This window comes from Mixophyes fleayi, chromosome 7 (assembly GCF_038048845.1).
Source record: "Mixophyes fleayi isolate aMixFle1 chromosome 7, aMixFle1.hap1, whole genome shotgun sequence".
Lineage (NCBI taxonomy): Eukaryota > Metazoa > Chordata > Amphibia > Anura > Limnodynastidae > Mixophyes > Mixophyes fleayi.
In genome coordinates this window covers 45,839,354-45,860,280 of record NC_134408.1, presented here as the reverse complement: position 1 = coordinate 45,860,280, position 20,927 = coordinate 45,839,354, and the positions used below count along the sequence as shown (strand labels likewise).

Below are 20,927 nucleotides of genomic sequence, written 5' to 3'. Positions count from 1 at the left end.
AGAGACTGGCATTTTATATTTCTTCTTTGCTTAATCGTGCCTAACATAGGAGACTGTATATGTTAGACATAATTTTTATATTATCTTGGCTATAAGCAAACGCTTTGTCTGCTACCTTTTGCCTGCTCTCTGTTATATTTTCAGTGCTTTCTGGGCTTGTCCACACTCGCATTGATGCCATACCCCTCATCAGTATTCAAGCACAAATACCCGTTTCCATAGACCATGCCCCCAAGCTATTGTATCGTGGGAGGTTAGCCTACTCTGTATGATTAAACGGAGAGCTCTGGGAGAAGATAAAAGAATTATTGGCATTTCTGCTAAATGGTGAGTTCTACGCGCAGACCATCACCATAGACTAGGTAACATCCCATGACAAGAATGATTTTATACAAGGATCCTTTGATATTTATATTAAACAAGGAAAATAATGAACTATAGGTTTATATACTCTTTAAATATACAATACATGCAAGTTGCGGTTGCAGGAGTGAAGTAAAATAATGAACTACAGTGTTTAGAAAGTAAATATAAGCTTTCGGGTTTTTTTTAAGGCAATGACTTTCTTTAAAAAAAATATTACACTTGACCGGTCTCTTCCTCAAATACGCTGCTTTCTGTATTATGCCTTTCTGCAGGATTTCAGATTTCAAGCAAGTGCTGACAGGATTGAAAGCTCTAGCATTAATGTTATACACACACACACCTACACCTACACCCCTTGAATATTTTAATAATAGGGAGACACAGTAGTGTGTGCACAGCATTGGATCCCTCAGGAAATGTCAGAGTACTTATTATACATGTCTGTTATAAAATGTTTTCAGCTCTGTGGAGAGATGCCTTTTGTTAGGGAAAAAGTTGGACATCTCCTTTAAATGTGTAAACTATTCTGTGATGTTTGTCTCTCTTTACAAATGTTACCGTCAGCTACTTCTATTTATAGCACTAATCAGGGGCAACACAGCGATCATTATTACCCATGACTAATGCACTCACATGGATTTGAACTAATACATTTAAAACAAGTTTAGTTTGTTCAGTGATTCACTATTGCTTGTTGATCAAAATTAATCCGTTTTCAATTGCCTTTGATTACACACTTTATTAGTTGGGTGTCCCGATTCAGCAGCTGCTTCATGTTAAAGGATTACACACGCTTGGAGCTGGTCAGCAAAGTGCACAGTAGGTCATGTTTCTAGCCAGTTAAATAAGCAAGAATGCTCTTTATTACGTCCTTAAAGCCCTCTTATAACATTGTCCTTAATAAGCTTAAATACACCAGGGAAATCCTATTACATATCCTAAAGTCTCTATTGCTGTCTTTGTTTTGTAATGGCTTTGTAAAATACCAGTTGCTCCATTATAAAGACAGTATCATTAACATTCATTGTGTGTAAATGTTGCCATATCCCAAAATACACATGGATGTTTAGTGCAAGCTGTTGTTCGTTGTTATCCACTATTTCAGACATTGAGTGACTAGCTGCAGTGTCCTTACAAAAAAATCTTATATTTGGAGAAAAATAACTCTTTCCCAATGTTTGCCCAGTTTTATTTAGTTTTAAAGAATGTCTGCCACTTACCCAAACAACATATATTTATATTTAATAGGTGTTACAGGCATGACATTTCTTATATACTTTTTCCTATTGTTGAAGGCTGCACATACATCATCATCATCATCAACATTTATTTATATAGCGCCAGCAAATTCCATAGCGCTTTACAATTGGGAACAAACATTGATAAAACAATACTGGGTAATACATACAGACAGAGAGGTAAGAGAACCCTGCTCGCAAGCTTACAATCTATAGGACAATGGGAGTTAGAGACACAAGGGCATGTGCTACATCATATTGCATATTGCACAGTGACATAGAGCTGATTTTTCCCAGTAGTACTGTCTCATTAGCACTCCTTCAAATATTTTATGAACACTTCCTCTGTTTTTTTATGCAATAGTGTTTTTATTTTTTAAACTGGTCCTATTTGACCATAGGGAATCTTAACCTTCTGCTTAGCTTCTCGGAGTGGTAGAATTGCTATTTTCCCGTTATACCACAACAATATATGTTGGAAACTCGGTCGTTTTCTTATCATGTACTCATAAAAGAATATAGTTTATGATTCACATTCCTGTAGGGTCCACTTCCTGCAGTGATGCTGTGTTGTTTGTTCTTCCTAGCCAGATTACCAGTCCAGAGGTTTGCATGTTCTCCCACTGTTGAGCACATTCCAGTTCCTTCAGCTGCTGGGATTGGAGACTCTGACACAATGACATGACCAGTTGCACAGATGATATAGCTGCTTTCTGTTGTGTGTTTGGATATTCACAACCAGGGGTAGGACAAAGGAGAGCCAGGCAACAGTCATAAGACTTTTATATGCTGCATGTGATATAAAACTGAGGAATATAAAAAGAAAAGAAATAGCTTGTTCTGAAAAGTTGGATAAATAATCTACATCCCCAGCTTTGACTACTTCCTTAGAGTGGACTAAAAATGTTATGTAACAAAACATTTTTACTTTTGTAGAAACTAAATCGCCTCCACCTTTACCGATTCCTTTAACAGAAGTAACCCAAGAGATAGCAACACCTAAATTCCTGACTACTCTACACAGGAAAGGTCTCACAACTTCTCAGGATTACTTGTATTAAACAATAATTTGTCCTATGAGCATGTAGAATATGAGAGTGAAATTGAGGGAGATATTTTTATATTATCATCTCTTAACTCAACAAGTGGACCATAATAGCAAATTGAGACAGCGGCTGTATTGATCATGTGTTACTAGTCACCCAACCTTTATTGTTTAGAGCAGAAAACACAACCTTAGATGATGTAAGAAGTCCAGATTCTGGACCTGATGTTGAACTCACTTAGCGAATATATTCTTGCCCCCTAACAAAATTCAAAAGTTAAAGTCCGAGGTATCTGGCCTAGTATCCTCTCATCATATATAGCCTTGCTGCTGGGGGTCTTTTCAGCCTTTATTGAAGCAGTTCCATGGATAAAAATGCATATGAAAAGACTAGTAAACTTTCTCTTATAATCTGGGGTCAAGAACAAAATTCCCTGGACACCCTGATATGCCTACCACAAAAGATGAAGAGGGATTTAAAGGTATGGCTGAACAATGAAAATTGTCCAAAAGTAAAATGTTTGATACTTCAAAATTATGTCACCCTGATATAAGCAGTCTGTTCGGGGGCGCATTTTTACACCTTGTTCAAATATGGAACGTGGTCTTTGAAGTAGCCTTTGATGTTCTCCAATCAAAAAGAACTAAAAGCCATCTGACATGCTTTAATGGCTTTTCTCCACAGCATAGGATACAGAACTGTAACTGTAGAACTCTACAGTAGTTGCTCATGCAAGTCTTTATGGCAGTTCAAGAAGACAAAATCTTCTCAATTTATCTGTAGAATGATGTTTCTTAGTTTGGTCCACATGGCTATGTAGGCAAAGTCAGTCCTCATACAGAAATGCTCCATTATAAACTAGCCATGTATATCGGAGGCCTCTTTATTAAGATATTAGTTAAATAGGACAACAATAGGGCAGCTACAATATACATCCCCTCTATTGTAATATGTATAAACTTAACATAACATAAATGATTGTGATTCATTATACCCCCCACCACCCCTTATAGCCACAACTTCCATTCCCCCAGCCCTAGTTACTGAATGTTTACCCTCTTATTTTTTAAATTTTATTTTTTTCTATGTTATTTCTATCTGTATTTGTACAAATGCATTATTTCTATTTGCATAGACATTAAATAAAAAGTTATTACAAAACAAAAATTATGTTTGTGGGCAGAAAAGATTGTAAACTGTGTAATGGTGAATCACGTACCAGACACAGACAATGCATGCAGACTACTTGAGTCAAAGAAAACTTGACAAGAATGACTGGGAGCTTCATCCTAAAGATTTTTGACAAATATGCCAACACTGGGGTCAAATCTGATCAATAGCATCAGCTCAAAATATTAAAGTGAACATTTGCTTTTCATGCACAAAGGTCAAGGGGCAAAGGCAATAGACATTGTGAGAAAGTACAGCATTCGCAGGAATCGGACACAGGTATGTGGAACCATTTAACTGTTTATTAGCAGTTGTCAGGATGGTAAACAGCTCTAGCAATGGTACAACAGTCATCCAGAAAAAGTAACACAAAAATCCCCACCACCTACATCTGGCTAGACATAACTTCCCTGTCTGCAAGCCAGCCACTTACTGGCATTGGTGGTTCCATCCACACATACAGACAGTGTCTTTATCCTCCACCCCAAGCACTACAAACCAATCGTACCCATGTGGTACACCTGTGTGTGTGTGTGTGCTAAAAGAGAAACCTAGGGAAAACTTAACCCTGTATGCAACCTGCTGCTGCAGACTAACTGTGTTCCTACCTGTTCCCTTATATGGCAACTGTGTCAAATTTCCCTCTTTGCCACATACCCCTCCCCTTAGCATCGCCAACCTTGGTGAGGCAGACACTGCAGAGAGCGCATCCCGGCGGAAAAGGGCGTCCGCATTTGTGTGCAGACTCCCTGACCTATGCTCCACTGTAAAGTGGTAGGGCTGCAGCGCCAGGAACCACCTAGTTACCCGGGCATTCCCCTCCTTGTTCCTGTGCATCCACTTCAGTAATGCATGGTCAATGACCAAGGTGAATTCCCTACCCAGGGGATAGTACCTGAGAGGCTCGGCAGCCCATTTGATGGCTAAGCACTCCTGCTTCACGGTGGAGTATTTCTTCTCCCGGGGCAGAAGTTTGCGGCCAAGATAGAGGATGAGTTTTTCTGTCCCATCAAACCTGTGCGACAGCATGGCATCCAAACCTACTCCAGAGGCATCCTTTTGGAGATATAATCTCCTGTTGAAATCTGGTGCTTGGAGCATTGGTGCCGAACACAGAGCCACCCGAAGATCCCGCCAGGCCGTCTCCGCTGCTTCTGACCAGACCAGCTTGTTTGGACAAGCCTTTTTTAGGAGCTCTGTAAGAAGAGCAGCCCTAATGGCAAAATTAGCCATAAACCGGCGATAGTAGCACACTAGGCCCAAAAAGGTTCTCAGCTTGGTCTTCTGCACAGGCTTGGGCCAATCTCTGACGGCCTTTATTTTATCCACTTGGGGTTTCACCTGACCCTGTCCCACAAAATACCCCAAGTATTTGGCCTTAAGTGTAGCCAATGTGCATTTTTCTGGATTGGCGGTTAAACCCGCCTCCCTAAGCGAGGATAATACTGTCTCCACTTTGGGTAGATGTGTCTCCCAGTCCTGTGAGTGGATGACTATATCATCTAGGTATGCAGCTGCGTACTCCTGGTGTGATTTTAGGAGACAATTCATGGCCCTTTGGAAGGTGGCGGGAGCCCCATGTAGCCCAAAAGGCAGAACTTTATACTGGAACAACCCATCTGGGGTTGAAAAGGCTGTCTTAGCCTTTTCAGATGGTGTTAGGGGAATTTGCCAGTAGTCTTTGGTTAGATCTAATGTTGCGAGGTGTACCGACTATTGGCTAAGGTTTCCACTAATTCATCAATTCGGGGCATCGGATATGTGTCAAAACGGTAGACTTCGTTTAACTTCCTAAAGTTGTTGCAAAAATGAATACTCCCGTTTGGCTGGCCACTAACACAATGGGGCTATTCCAGTTGCTATTGGATTCCTCAATGACATCAAGGTCCAAGATTTTCCTAATCTCCTTTTTCACAGCTACACGTCTAGCTTCAGGAATGCGGTATGGTCTTACTCTCACCACCACACCTGGAGGTGTATCTAAGTTGTGTTCTATGAGCGTGGTACGGCCTGGCACCTCAGAAAACACGTCAAGGTTCCTCTGAACCATTTCCTCAGTCTGTCGTCTCCGCCCTGGGGACAGATCGTCCCTCATGGGAACTTTGTTTTCCTGCACAACTGCGTTTACCAACGTGGCTTGTGGCTCCTTCCTATCATGCCAAGGTTTCATAAAGTTGACATGATATGTCTGAATAGGTTTCCTCCAGCCTTCCTACCTGACTTTATAATTAACAGGCCCCACAGCCTTAACCACCTCATATGGCTCCTGCCAATGGGTGAAGAGCTTACTCTCTTGTGTGGGTACCAGGACACGTCTGGCAAAACATTTTTATTGCCTCGTACACTCCTGGCCAATAGAACCTGAGTAATATATGCTCCCTTGTTTTATCTTCCCCCAAGTGTCCCCCACACAGATGTGTATGTGCAGCTTTGAGAACAAGGGATGTATGGATTTGCGGCACTAACAATTGCTCTACAGTTCTACCCTGTACATTAGCAACTCTATACAACAGATCATTCTTTATAATAGGCAATACCTTCTGCAGGCTTGTGAGCCTTCTCAACCCCATTAATCTCAACCACATTCTTATAGACATTACCTAAGGCAAAATCTCCCAAGTTGGTCTCAGCCAAAGTCTCTTAGTGGAAACAAGTTAGACAATCCTGCCCAGTCTGAGTCCTCGTTGGGAGGCGTAGCCCCTTCACCCGAGGTCTCGCCATTGAACAATGCTAGGGTATGGTTCCGCGTTGGTACTTGTGCAGCTCTTCTTTGTCTATGCTTCCACCTCTTAGGAGGTGTATTCTCCTGAATTGTCTGTTTCAGGTTTTGTAGTAGATCCTGGCACTTCCCATTTGCTGTTCCCTCAAGCTCCTCAATCAAGGTTGGACTTTCGGCTGGTGCTTCAATTGGCGACGTGTCCTGCTGGATTCGCTCCTGGAGGATCTGCTTGAATAGCGGAAAGTCTCTGTCCAGGATTAAAGGGTATGGCAGTTTTGGGGCAATGCCGCTATCACTGTTGCTGCCTGTCCATTCAGAATAATAGGCAAAAGAGTCCTGTCATATTCCTCGGCAGTCCCATAGACACAGAGTATCTTCACTTTGGGCAGATTATGAATCAGTTTCTCTGGTAATATGAAGCTGGAAACCAAGGACAGTTCACTACCCGAATCTACCAGGACCAGCACCAGATGGTGGTTCACAAACACAGTCACGCGGAACAGGACTTCCCGGTAAATAGACTCATTGTACAGCAGCTCGGATAGCTTGGTTGTGTGTGCGCTAGTGAACAATCCATAGGCTCTACTAACTTTGGGCACTGAGCCCGCAAATGTCCAGGCTCTTTGCACTTGAAGCAAGTTTGGCTGCCTTTTTATCAAGCAATCTCTCCTCACCAACATCCGGTCCACTGTTCTATATGCCAGATTTTGACCGAGGCACAAACTTTGGAGCGGGCAACGGAGGTTTGGGCATATGCTGCAAGGCGCTGTATCTCTCTACTACAGCAGCCAATTCCTCATATGACTGAGGATCCGCTGCAGTGCCCACCTTTGCAGCCCTCGGTCCATACCCAGGATACAATGGTCAATGGCCAGAATTTGGATCTTTCTGCCCGCAGTGTGTTCTTTTCTGGCTGTAACCACTTCTTTAGTGTTCTACCAAGTTCAGCAAGCTGAGCCCGAACTGATAAATCTTTGGAGAGCCTCCAGTCATGATATCGTTGGGCCTTCACTGCTCCAACCCTCGCTAAGATGGCGGTTTTCAGCTGCTGAAGATCGCCAGCCTGATCCTCATCTAGGTCTATATAGGTTCACTGTGCTTCTCCTGAAAGATAGGGAGCCAGGTGTTCGGACCAAAACCCAGGTGGCCACTTGGCTCAGGTGGCGGCACACTCAAAGGCTATTAGATATGCCTCCACGTCATCATCAGAAGTTAATTTCTGTAGTGTGGCGGTAGCTGGAGCCTCTCTATCCCGTCTCCCCTGAGCGATATCGGGGAGAAGTCGGGTATTTTCCTCCTGCACTGCTGCCACATTCACTAGGGTTCTTAAAATGTCTTCCATTCCCACAGGAGTTTGTGCTGGGAAATGAAACCTAGCTTCTCTCAGCATTCAGGCAAACAATAAAAGTTTCTGGACCACACCCAATTCACAACTGAGTTACCCACAAGGTGTGGTACTACAATTATTGGACCACACCCAACTCACAGTTTGAACCTTTAACTATTGTGGCACTGCAATGACCAGCAGTGTTTAGCTTTTGCTTTCTTTTGCAACTAAACCAGCTGCTAATCAGTTCCCAGAGTTCCCAGCTAATCAGAGGTTTGTCTCTTTACAGCAATACATTTGAAACAAAGCATTACAACAGTCTGATGTATTTTAGTGGTTTTTTAACAGACTCCATTCACCACCCTTGCGTCTGGAGGCTGGGAGGATGGCTGTGTTTTAGCTGTCCTACAGACCCCTCTTTCAAACTAGAGGACCTTTTTTATTTAATATCTGGTGCTCAATCATGAAATCCAAATAAAATCACAATATTTATGTAAATAGAAATGGAGCATCTCTTTTATAGTCCAAATTTCCCCTGTGAAATAATATTTGAACGGTGGGATGCCTCACTTTATTGTCTGATGGTCAATCCCACACAATAGAGTAAGAAACATATTTGTGTAAATAAAAGTAGTAAGTGCATATTTGTACTCCTGCACCCCCTTTACTCAAAGCAAACCCTACAAATTAGGTACCATTCTAGTCTGGGAAACCATACTTCCATGGTATCAAAACCTAAAACATTTCTAAGCCTCAAGTGCAAGTTGCCTCAAATAGCTGCTAGTAATATTTACAGATACACATGTAAATGTCTCAAGCACTTATTTATATTTATATATATATATATATATATATATATTAGGGATGAGCGCACTCGGATTTCTGAAATCCGAGCCCACCCGAACGTTGCGGATCCGAGTCGGATCCGAGACAGATCCGGGTATTGGCGCCAAATTCAAAAGTGAAACTGAGGCTCTGACTCATAATCCCGTTGTCGGATCTCGCGATACTCGGATCCTATAAATTCCCCGCTAGTCGCCGCCATCTTCACTCGGGCATTGATCAGGGTAGAGGGAGGGTGTGTTAGGTGGTCCTCTGTGCTGTTTAGTTCTGTGCTGTTTAGTTCTGTGCTGTTTAGTTCTGTGCTGTTTAGTTCTGTGCTGTTTAGTTCTGTGCTGTTAAGTTCTGTGCTGTGCTGTGCTGTGCTGTGCTGTGCTGTGCTGTGCTGTGCTGTGTTCTGCAGTATCAGTCCAGTGGTGCTGTGTGCTGTGCTCTGTCCTTCTGAGGTCAGTGGTGCTGCTGGGTCCTGTGCTGTGTCCTGTTCAGTCCAGTGGTGCTGTGTCCTGTGCTCTGTGCTTCTAAGGGCATAGTTATTTCCCCAATATTCCCCTGTGTTTAAAAAAATAAAAAAAAGTTTTTTTAAAAAATACCAAAAACTACTTTAATATTTTTTAATTACCACAAAATTTTCACAACCAATCCTGCAGTATAAGCCCATTGGTACTGCAATATTACCAAGTTCACACATTCAGCAGTAAAAGTCCAGTGGTACTGCAATATTACAAAGTTTACACATTCTGCAGTATCAGTCCAGTGGTGCTGTGTCCTGTGCTCTGTCCTGCTGAGTTCCGTAGTGCTGCTGGGTCCTGTGCCGTGTCCTGTTCAGTCCAGTGGTGCTGTGTCCTGTGCTCTGTGCTTCTAAGGGCATAGTTATTTCCCCATTATTCCCAAGTTTTTAAAAAATAAAAAAAAAGTAAAAAATAATAAAAAATTAAAAAAAAAAAAAAATATAATAATTATAACCAAATTTGCAAAACCAATCCAGCATTATAAGTCCATTGGTACTGCAATATTACCAAGTTCACACATTCTGCAGTATCAGTCCAGTGGTGCTGTGTCCTGTGCTCTGTCCTGCTGAGTTCCGTAGTGCTGCTGGGTCCTGTGCCGTGTCCTGTTCAGTCCAGTGGTGCTGTGTCCTGTGCTCTGTGCTTCTAAGGGCATAGTTATTTCCCCACTATTCCCAAGTTTTTTAAAAATAAAAAAAAAGTAAAAAAAAATAAAAAATTAAAAAAAATAAATAAATATAATAATTATAACCAAATTTGCAAAACCAATCCAGCATTATAAGTCCATTGGTACTGCAATATTACCAAGTTCACACATTCTGCAGTATCAGTCCAGTGGTGCTGTGTCCTGTGCTCTGTCCTGCTGAGTTCCGTAGTGCTGCTGGGTCCTGTGCCGTGTCCTGTTCAGTCCAGTGGTGCTGTGTCCTGTGCTCTGTGCTTCTAAGGGCATAGTTATTTCCCCACTATTCCCAAGTTTTTTAAAAATAAAAAAAAAGTAAAAAAAAATAAAAAATTTTAAAAAAAATAAATATATAATAATTATAACCAAATTTGCAAACCCAATCCAGCAGTATAAGTCCATTGGTACTGCAATATTACCAAGTTCACACATTCTGCAGTATCTTGTGCTACATATAATGGAGACCAAAAATTTGGAGGATAAAGTAGGGAAAGATCAAGACCCACTTCCTCCTAATGCTGAAGCTGCTGCCACTAGTCATGACATAGACGATGAAATGCCATCAACGTCGTCTTCCAAGCCCGATGCCCAATCTCGTAGTACCGGGCATGTAAAATCCAAAAAGCCCAAGTTAAGAAAAAGTAGCAAAAAGAGAAACTTAAAATCATCTGAGGAGAAACGTAAAGTTGCCAATATGCCATTTACGACACGGAGTGGCAAGGAACGGCTTAGGCCCTGGCCCGTGTTCATGACTAGTGGTTCAGCTTCACCCACGGATCTTAGCCCTCCTCCTCCTCCCCCCCCCTACAAAAAATTGAAGAGAGTTATGCTGTCAGCAACAAAACAGCAAACAACTCTGCCTTCTAAAGAGAAATTATCACAAATTCCCAAGGCGAGTCCAAGGGTGTTGGTGGTTGTCAAGCCTGACCTTCCCATCACTGTACGGGAAGAGGTGGCTCGGGAGGAGGCTATTGATGATGTAGCTGGCGCTGTGAAGGAACTTGATGATGAGGATGGTGATGTGGTTATTGTAAATGAGGCACCAGGGGGGGAAACAGCTGATGTCCATGGGATGAAAAAACCCATCGTCATGCCTGGTCAGAAGACCAAAAAATGCACCTCTTCGGTCTGGAGTTATTTTTATCCAAATCCAGACAACCAATGTATGGCAATATGTAGCTTATGTAAAGCTCAAATAAGCAGGGGTAAGGATCTTGCCCACCTAGGAACATCCTCCCTTATACGTCACCTGAATAACCTTCATAGTTCAGTGGTTAGTTCAGGAACTGGGGCTAGGACCCTCATCGGTACAGGGACACCTAAATCCCGTGGTCCAGTTGGATACACACCAGCAACACCCTCCTCGTCAACTTCCTCCACAATCTCCATCAGATTCAGTCCTGCAGCCCAAGTCAGCAGCCAGACTGAGTCCTCCTCAATACGGGATTCATCCGAGGAATCCTGCAGCGGTACGCCTACTACTGCCACTGCTGCTGTTGCTGCTGTTAGTCGGTCATCTTCCCAGAGGGGAAGTCGTAAGACCGCTAAGTCTTTCACCAAACAATTGACCGTCCAACAGTCGTTTGCCATGACCACCAAATACGATAGTAGTCACCCTATTGCAAAGCGTATAACTGCGGCTGTAACTGCAATGTTGGTGTTAGACGTGCGCCCGGTGTCCGCCATCAGTGGAGTGGGATTTAGAGGGTTGATGGAGGTATTGTGTCCCCGGTACCAAATCCCCTCGAGATTCCACTTCACTAGGCAGGCGATACCAAAAATGTACAGAGAAGTACGATCAAGTGTCCTCAGTGCTCTTAAAAATGCGGTTGTACCCACTGTCCACTTAACCACGGACATGTGGACAAGTGGTTCTGGGCAAACGAAGGACTATATGACTGTGACAGCCCACTGGGTAGATGCATCCCCTTCCGCAGCAACAGCAACAGCTGCATCAGTAGCAGCATCTACAAAATGGCTGCTCATGCAAAGGCAGGCAACATTGTGCATTACAGGCTTTAATAAGAGGCACAACGCTGACAACATATTAGAGAAAATGAGGGAAATTATCTCCCAGTGGCTTACCCCACTTAGACTCTCATGGGGATTTGTGGTGTCAGACAATGCCAGTAACATTGTGCGGGCATTAAATATGGGCAATTTCCAGCACGTCCCATGTTTTGCCCACACCATTAATTTGGTGGTGCAGCATTACCTCAAGAGTGACAGGGGTGTGCAGGAGATGCTTGCGGTGGCCCGCAAAATTGCTGGACACTTTCGGCATTCAGCCAGTGCCTACAGCACATCAAAAAAGCTTGAACCTGCCCTGCCATCACCTCAAACAAGAGGTTGTGACGCGCTGGAACTCCACCCTCTATATGCTGCAGAGGATGGAGGAGCAGCAAAAGGCCATTCAGGCCTACACAGCCACCTACGACATAGGCAAAGGAGTGGGGATGCGCCTGAGTCAAGCGCAGTGGAGACTGATTTCCGTGTTGTGCAAGGTTCTGCAGCCATTTGAACTTGCCACACGAGAAGTCAGTTCCGACACTGCCAGCTTGAGTCAGGTCATTCCCCTGATCAGGCTGTTGCAGAAGCAGCTGGAGAAAGTGAGGGAGGAGCTGGTAAGCCATTGCGATTACAGCAAGCATGTAGCTCTTGTGGATGTAGCCCTTCGTACGCTTTGCCAGGATCCGAGGGTGGTCACTCTTTTAAAGTCAGAGGAATACATTCTGGCCACCGTGCTTGATCCTCGGTTTAAAGCGTATGTTGTGTCTCTGTTTCCGGCGGACACAAATCTACAGCGGTGCAAAGACCTGCTGGTCAGGAGATTGTCCTCTGAAGAGGACCGTGACATGCCAACAGCTCCACCCTCATTTTCTTCCACGTCTATGGCTTCGAGGAAAAAGCTCAGTTTTCCCAAAAGAGGCACTGGCGGGGATGCTGATAACATCTGGTCCGGACTGAAGGACCTGCCAACCATTGCAGACATGTCTACTCTCTCTGCATTGGATGCTGTGACAATAGAAAAAATTGTGGATGATTACTTTGCTGACACCATCCAAGTAGACATGTCAGACAGTCCATATTGTTACTGGCAGGAAAAAAAGGCAGTTTGGAAGCCCCTGTACAAACTGGCTCTATTTTACCTGAGTTGTCCCCCCTCCAGTGTGTACTCGGAAAGAGTTTTTAGTGCAGCGGGGAACCTGGTCAGTGAGCGGCGAAGGAGGTTGCTTCCTCACAACGTTGAAAAAATGATGTTTATAAAAATGAATAATCAATTCCTCAATGAAGTACAGCACTGCCCTCCAGATACTACAGAGGGACCTGTGGTTGTGGAGTCCAGCGGGGACGAATTGATAATGTGTGATGAGGAGGAAGTACACACTGTAGGGGGAGAGGAATCAGAGGTTGAGGATGAGGACGACATCTTGCCTCAGTAGAGCCTGTTTAGTCTGTACAGGGAGAGATGAATAGCTTTTTTGGTGTGGGGGCCCAAACAAACCAATCATTTCAGTCAAAGTTGTTTGGTAGGCCCTGTCGCTGAAATGATTGGTTTGTTAAAGTGTGCATGTCCTATTTCAACAACAGACCTCTCAACTGCAGCTCATCCCTCCTCTGCGGGGATAATGTCTCCTGTGCTCTGACACGTCACTCTGTGTACTCTCAGCCTCAGGATCTGACACTACAGCTACCATGCCTCTTGTAGCAGCCCTCACTCCAGGGCCTCTTCCATGTGCAGTGTCCCCCTCTCTCTTGGGTTCACTATAGTGGCATGGAGTTCTCCCCCTCATCCAGGGCACACATTCCTTGCCCTGGCTTAGTCACCACGCTCAGACTTCCAGGCAATGCTGGGGGAGCCTGGGAGCTTCCACCCCAGGTCCCCAGCTACAACTCTCCTCTCCTGTGTCTTCTCTCTCTTTCTGACACTTTAAAGATCGTGCCTTTAAATGAAAAAGTCAGTCTTCATTGCACGACTATGTGCAAGTGCAACAGGGACATTTTTTTGGGTTTACAAAGTCAAACAATAACACTACGACCCTGTCTGTCTGGGGTCTGTCAATGACGAATTGTCTGGAGCATGTTTGGAGGAGGTATTGTGGCCCCGGTATCAAATTGGGTACCGGGGCCACCCCACTATGCAGTCCAGATACTTGTTTGGTGGAATTCCGACACGTGGAGGGTTTTTAAATTATATTGTGGCCTCGGTACCAAATTGTGTACCGGGGCCACCACACTACGCAGTCAAGATAGATAGATGCGTATTGCGTATCATAGATAAAGTACATTCAGTGGTGTGGGGCAAATTGAAAAATATTCCAAATGCACTGACATTATCAAAAACAAGAGGTTGTCACACGCTAAAACTCCAACATGTATATGATGGAGAGGATGGAGGAGCAGCCGTATGTGTAGTGTAATGCAGATCTGTTGAAGGTTTTTTATATATTTTATTGTGGTGCCCAGTGCCCACTCCTCTACGCAGTCCAGATACATTTATTGGTGCGAATCATAAAAGTTCAGGGTTTTTAATATATATTGTGGTGACCCACTCCTCTACGCAGTCCAGGTACATTTATTGGTGCGAATCATAAAAGTTCAGGGTTTTTAATATATATTGTGGTGACCCACTCCTCTACACAGTCCAGGTACATTTATTGGTGCGAATCATAAAAGTTCAGGGTTTTTAATAGATATTGTGGTGACCCACTCCTCTACGCAGTCCAGATACATTTATTGGTGCGAATCATAAAAGTTCAGGGTTTTTAATATATATTGTGGTGACCCACTCCTCTACGCAGTCCAGGTACATTTATTGGTGCGAATCATAAAAGTTCAGGGTTTTTAATATATATTGTGGTGACCCACTCCTCTACGCAGTCCAGGTACATTTATTGGTGCGAATCATAAAAGTTCAGGGTTTTTAATAGATATTGTGGTGACCCACTCCTCTACGCAGTCCAGGTACATTTATTGGTGCGAATCATAAAAGTTCAGGGTTTTTAATATATATTGTGGTGACCCACTCCTCTACGCAGTCCAGGTACATTTATTGGTGCGATTCATAAAAGTTCAGGGTTTTTAATATATATTGTGGTGACCCACTCCTCTACGCAGTCCAGGTACATTTATTGGTGCGAATCATAAAAGTTCAGGGTTTTTAATAGATATTGTGGTGACCCACTCCTCTACGCAGTCCAGGTACAATTATTGGTGCGAATCATAAAAGTTCAGGGTTTTTAAGATATTGTGGTGACCCACTCCTCTACGCAGTCCAGGTACAATTATTGGTGCGAATCATAAAAGTTCAGGGTTTTTAAGATATTGTGGTGACCCACTCCTCTACGCAGTCCAGGTACAATTATTGGTGCGAATCATAAAAGTTCAGGGTTTTTAAGATATTGTGGTGACCCACTCCTCTACGCAGTCCAGGTACAATTATTGGTGCGAATCATAAAAGTTCAGGGTTTTTAATATATATTGTGGTGACCCACTCCTCTACGCAGTCCAGAAAGATACCTTGTTGCAACGTTTTGGACTAATAACTATATTGTGAGGTGTTCACAATACACTGTAAATTAGTGGAAATGCTTGTTATTGAATGTTATTGAGGTTAATAATAGCCTAGGAGTGAAAATAAGCCCAAAAACTTGATTTTTAAACTTTTTATGTTTTTTTCAAAAAAAATCCGAATCCAATACCTTAAATCCGAACTGAGACCTTTCGTCAAGTGTTTTGCGAGACAAATCCGAACCTCAAAAATAACGAAAATCCGGATCCAAAACACAAAACACGAGACCTCAAAAGTCGCCGGTGCACATCCCTAATATATATATATATATATATATATATATATATATATATATATATATATATATATATATATATATATATATATATATATATTCTGTAATTTAACTTCCGACAAATGCAGGTGTCCTTTAAAATAAAGCTACAAAAGATGACTTTTACTTTTTCTTGTTCTACGCTATGCAGGAGCCAGGAAGGATGAATTAAGGTGAAGTTACATGTAAACATAAACCTATCTCCTTGCACAGCATAGTAATAAGAAATATGAAGGATTGTTATCAAGCATGACATCTCATTAAAATCTCTGCATAGCCTTAGGTGGTTGAACTGTCACACATTAATCGGATATTGTGTGGTGGCAACTTGGATACTGAGAGATGTACCTCTGTAGAACAAATCAACAAATTACTCATTTGGATTCAAGATGAAAAAAGTTTGGTTTCAGCAGGAATTTACATGTTTATGAAATGCTCTTAAATCTGCCTATTAACTCAAATATAACATATTTATCTTTTTAGGAGTGTGTTAATTACTGATAACTGTTAATATTAACTGGATGCATTTGCCAATGTTAAAATGAATTTGTTTGTAGGAAACATTTCTATGAAGAGCCCATTTCACAGGACTTTCTATAAAAATGTTTTTTTTTGTTTGTTTTTTTTAAAAAAAACTTTTATTTGAAATGTAAAAAACATAAAAATTGGCATTTGTACATTTTACAACATTTTTCACAAACCATGTTTCATTAAATGAATTGCAGAAGAATTATTTGAAACTTACAGTTAGGGCTAGATTTACTAAGCTGTGGGTTTGAAAAAGTGGGGATGTTGCCTATAGCAACCAATCAGATTCTAGCTATCATTTTGTAGACGGTACTAAATAAATGAAACCTAGAATCTGATTGGTTGCTATAGGCAACATCCCCACTTTTTCAAACCCGCAGCTTAGTAAATCTAGCCCTAAGTCTTGAAATCGTTTTAAATAAAGATGTTTTTGGAGAGACATTAACAAATTAAACAAATCTAATTATTTTTTTCTGGTAGTGCAAATAAGCCACTTCATTTCCAGAGCACATCCTTCTGGGTAATACACTTTACATGGCAATCTTTTGAGTTTATACTTTGCACAGTTTGCATCAGGGCATGTGTTGAAATACAATTTAACCAACAGACAGCCCTTTCCTTCTTAGAGTTTCTGGTGTAGGATAAAGATCTCTGCTCAGAAGGTGAAGTGATGCACAGGTACCTTACTAAAACAATGGCAAAAATCCACCTCTTTTGGAAGGGGTGCACCCTTTTTCTATTTGTGCCCTAGGAAGTTGTTCTAATCTAAAATTAATACTTTCTCTGTTTCATTGTGAGGCCGCAACCAGTGGCACAAGCATCCTTCTTTACTTACCATTTTGTTACAATTCACTTTCATTTGCCCCGACTCTTCCTGTCTCAATTGTGTGCGTCCTGTATTTGGGTCTTGCTTGACAACTGAGGTATAGTTTACCCTTTATCATAGCACTGCTGCCTCTTGCACTCAGCCCCCCACTCCCACTCACACACTGGTTAAGCGAGCACAAACAGTGTTCTTATAAACACGCGTCCCTACTGTATGTCAAATGGTTCTTTATCACTGGCCACACATCCTTTTTCTGCTTGACTTCCCACAGCATGTACAAAGAATGCCTGCTCTCAGAAGGGCTTTAAAATTATCTGCTAAACCAAATGCTCGCATCTATTTCTTGGCTCATGACTTCCTTCAATTTATTGCATGAACAAGTTGGATGATGGGTCAACAGTATAGAATTCCTTAGGTAGACATAATACACAAATAGTAAACTTTAAACTGATATGTGCAGTTTCTGCGGGTCTCATTAGTATAATCATATATACAGTTCTAGGATATGACATCTTATTTAAAATCCCATTCTCTATATTATATGTGCATACTTTTAGATAATACCAACTTATTGCTTTCTATTGCAAAGGGACACACATTATAATTGGAGTTAGGAATACTGAAAGGTAATATAAGTAAGGAGGCTTTTACAAAAATTGTGCTAGATCCATAGAATGATCACCCAGTAGTATTGGTGGGGACTTGTACAGTAAAATAATTTAAGAATACACGGAACGAACCTATGCCTATTGTTAGTGCTTAAATCTAAAATATATACAATACAAAGAAGGTAAGAAAATTAAATCCGAAAATAAAAGTAAAACAACACACACCAGGTCAGATTAGATGGACCTGCAGGCTCACTTCTACTGTCTATTACTAAATCATTGAACATCAACCAATAAGTTATAGAGAAGAAGAGTTTAACATTCAGTTTTTATTAGGCATTTGCTAAAGACAATTCCAGATTGTAGACCTATTCTATGGAATTGCCTGACAGAGCCTGTCCAGGAAACATTGAGTTCCTTCTATGCTGTCCTAATACACATTCCTATGCGGTAGATTTACTAACGCTTTCAGTGTGAAGCTACTGTTTCGGGTCATACAGTTATCTTTTATATGCATAACATCCATGTACATATCTTCCAAACATTTATATTATTAATCATTGTTTAACTTTGTACCAGGATCTGGTGCCCTCAACAGAAATCTTCTAATTTAATCTTTCAGTCTTTTGCTGTCAATCAGTCTCTCTCCTCCATTCTCTCTTCTCTTTCTACCTCTCTGTCTTTGGCTCAGCTGCCAAAGATAGAGATATTTAATATAAAACTGGGAGTGTTGCTGGAATCAGAACTATATGTAGTTAGTTATGCACACATTATTTTACTTTAAGATGTTAATCTTAATGTATTATAAAGCTTAAGTAAAAAGGGCTACGGAAGATTATGTTGTCACTGGTGTGATAGTGAGTACAGTATACAGATGATGGAGGTGAATGGGTAGGTAAGACTATGGAGGAGAGCTAGTGAGCTGGAATATCGCTGGCAGACAAGGTAACAATGGAGTGGGTGTGTACCTCATCCAGGGATTATCTGTGGAAAATGTAAGGAGAGTATAGAGCTGACGTAGAGGATAGTAGTGGTAACTGGCTAGTATTTTGGAGAAGCTAAAGAGTTAAATGGGTTTCTAGCAGCTACGCGGCAAATAGTAGCCCAGTAGTGTCAAACGGATATAGAGATGATAAATGTTTTTCCAGTGGATATAATATATTTTAATCTGTGCTTCCTTTATATAATATTTTGTGTGATGGCATAGTTCCTATTATGAGAAAAGTTCAGGCATGTTAGTTTCTTATCCAAAGTCTCTGAGAACTTTTTGTTTGTCTTTTCCCCATCATCTGTGGTAATATAAAAGAGCTAAGTGATAGTGGGAGTGATGAATGAGGTAATACTTTTTTGAGGAGCATATGTGGACTGTGTGGCGAAGATCTGCTGAAATGAAGCATGGAGGTTATTTTCACAGCGCAAGGTGAACCAATAATGTGCACATACAGGAAGCTAAATGGACACTAGTGTATTTCAAAACTTAGAAAAATGCTGCAGAGAAGCTAGTTTAATAACACATATACTTGAGACATAGCTGAGCAATGAGAATAGGATCTGGGATTTCAGAAACTGTTTTCTTAGTTGCAATGTCATTTCTTTCATGCCTTGTTAACTTTCGCAATCATCTTTTATTTTTGTCTAGTGCTGTGAATTATGCTTGAGAAATACTTTTTTTCTTTTTCATTCTGTTTCTGTTTTTGTTTGTTAGGGGGTTCATGTAGTGTTGTGGACAGAAGTCCAAAATGAAAGAACAAAATGTGCTTTTCCCTACTGTGCATGCGCATTAATATGGCGAATGTCTCTGCTATTTGTTTCTCTATACGGAAGAGGGAAGTTGCTGGCTAGAGTAGCCTGAGTACAGTAAGGGCGTGTTAACGCACCATACGTACTATGCAGAAGGAGGCGCCTGCTTCCCCCTGGTGCTGATGATATAACAAAATTATTAAATTGTCATTTTTTGCATACAGGTCCCAGCTGCCTTTAAGTGGTTGGGGAATGATAACACTTGTAGTACTACAAGCTCCAGCATTCCTACAGCTGCCAGGGCACGCTGGCACTTCAGAGACCAGAAGTTCCAACATGCCTGGCATGCATTACAGGTCCAATGGGACCTGTAATGCACCCCAAAAAAAATGTAAACAAAAAAGACACTGGATTGAATTTTTTTCAATTGAAATAAATACACCACCACACTGCCTTCATTAAACCTCTTTATTTCCTCACTTAAGTATCAAAGATGGCACCTCTGGCATCTTCCTTGGGCAATCCGGTCTTGGCAAAAAAAAAAACCCATTGTAGTATGATGCACTACTAACTCGGCCGAGAGCTCCACCGCAATTGAGCTCTTAGCGGCAGCGCAGTAATATCTATAACCCAGGGAGTTTCCCATGCTCTGAAATCAAATCTGATCTTTTTATATCATAATTCTCAACGCCTGTGGTTCATATCAATTAAGGTTGCTATCCTATAACATAATGATTTATAGTTTCTTTACTGTATTTCTAATTTCTTTTTCAGGAATCGAGTGGAAAGAAGCTCAGGAACGTGATCTTAAGACTGCTCTCCTGAAGACCAACAGTGAAATCCCCCTGGTGTTTGTCAGTGGAAACCATGACATAGGCAATGCTCCAACCCTTGAAACTGTACAGACCTTCTGTAACAACTGGGGTGATGACTACTTTTCCTTCTGGGTTGGTGGAGTTTTCTTTCTTGTATTAAACTCACAGCTATTCTTTGATGGAAGCAAATGCCCTGAGCAAAAGGAACATCAAGACAAGTGGCTTGCTGATCAGCTGGCCCTAGCCAAAGAGCGGCAGTGCAAGAGAGCCATCATATTTCAACACATTCCTCTATTCCTTCAGGATCCAGACGAAGAAAACAACTATTTCAACCTGGAAAAAGCATCTAGGCAAGAGCTATTAGAGGTGTTTCATAAAGCAGGTAATGTGCTTTAATATTGATAAATAATTTGTAGTGTTGTGTGCTTGTCTGCTTTGTTGTAGAAGAAAATAACACACTCATATCCCCAGTATGTTTTCTGTGAGGTTTACAGAAACATATTACTGAGATCTGATCTGCCTTCCAACACGGAGAAACACGTTTTGCCTGAAGAGTTTTGGCCTTAATCCCTATTTATTGAATCTGCCAAAAGGCATAATATATTACTCTTTCCAAGATACAGAGTACATGATTTGATATTGTCAGCTGCTCTGACTTCTAGTAAAAATAGTC

The 20,927-nt window shown here is 41.6% G+C and overlaps 1 protein-coding gene across 1 annotated transcript in view; it reads left to right on the top strand.

The window, feature by feature from the left end:
* Positions 1 to 20,927, top strand: part of CPPED1 (calcineurin like phosphoesterase domain containing 1) — a 56,528-nt gene that overhangs the window by 16,995 nt on the left and 18,606 nt on the right. The window contains exon 3 of the mRNA XM_075179781.1: positions 20,214 to 20,636. Within this exon, the coding sequence (XP_075035882.1) occupies positions 20,214 to 20,636 (423 nt within the window). The remainder of the gene's footprint in view (positions 1 to 20,213; positions 20,637 to 20,927) is intronic.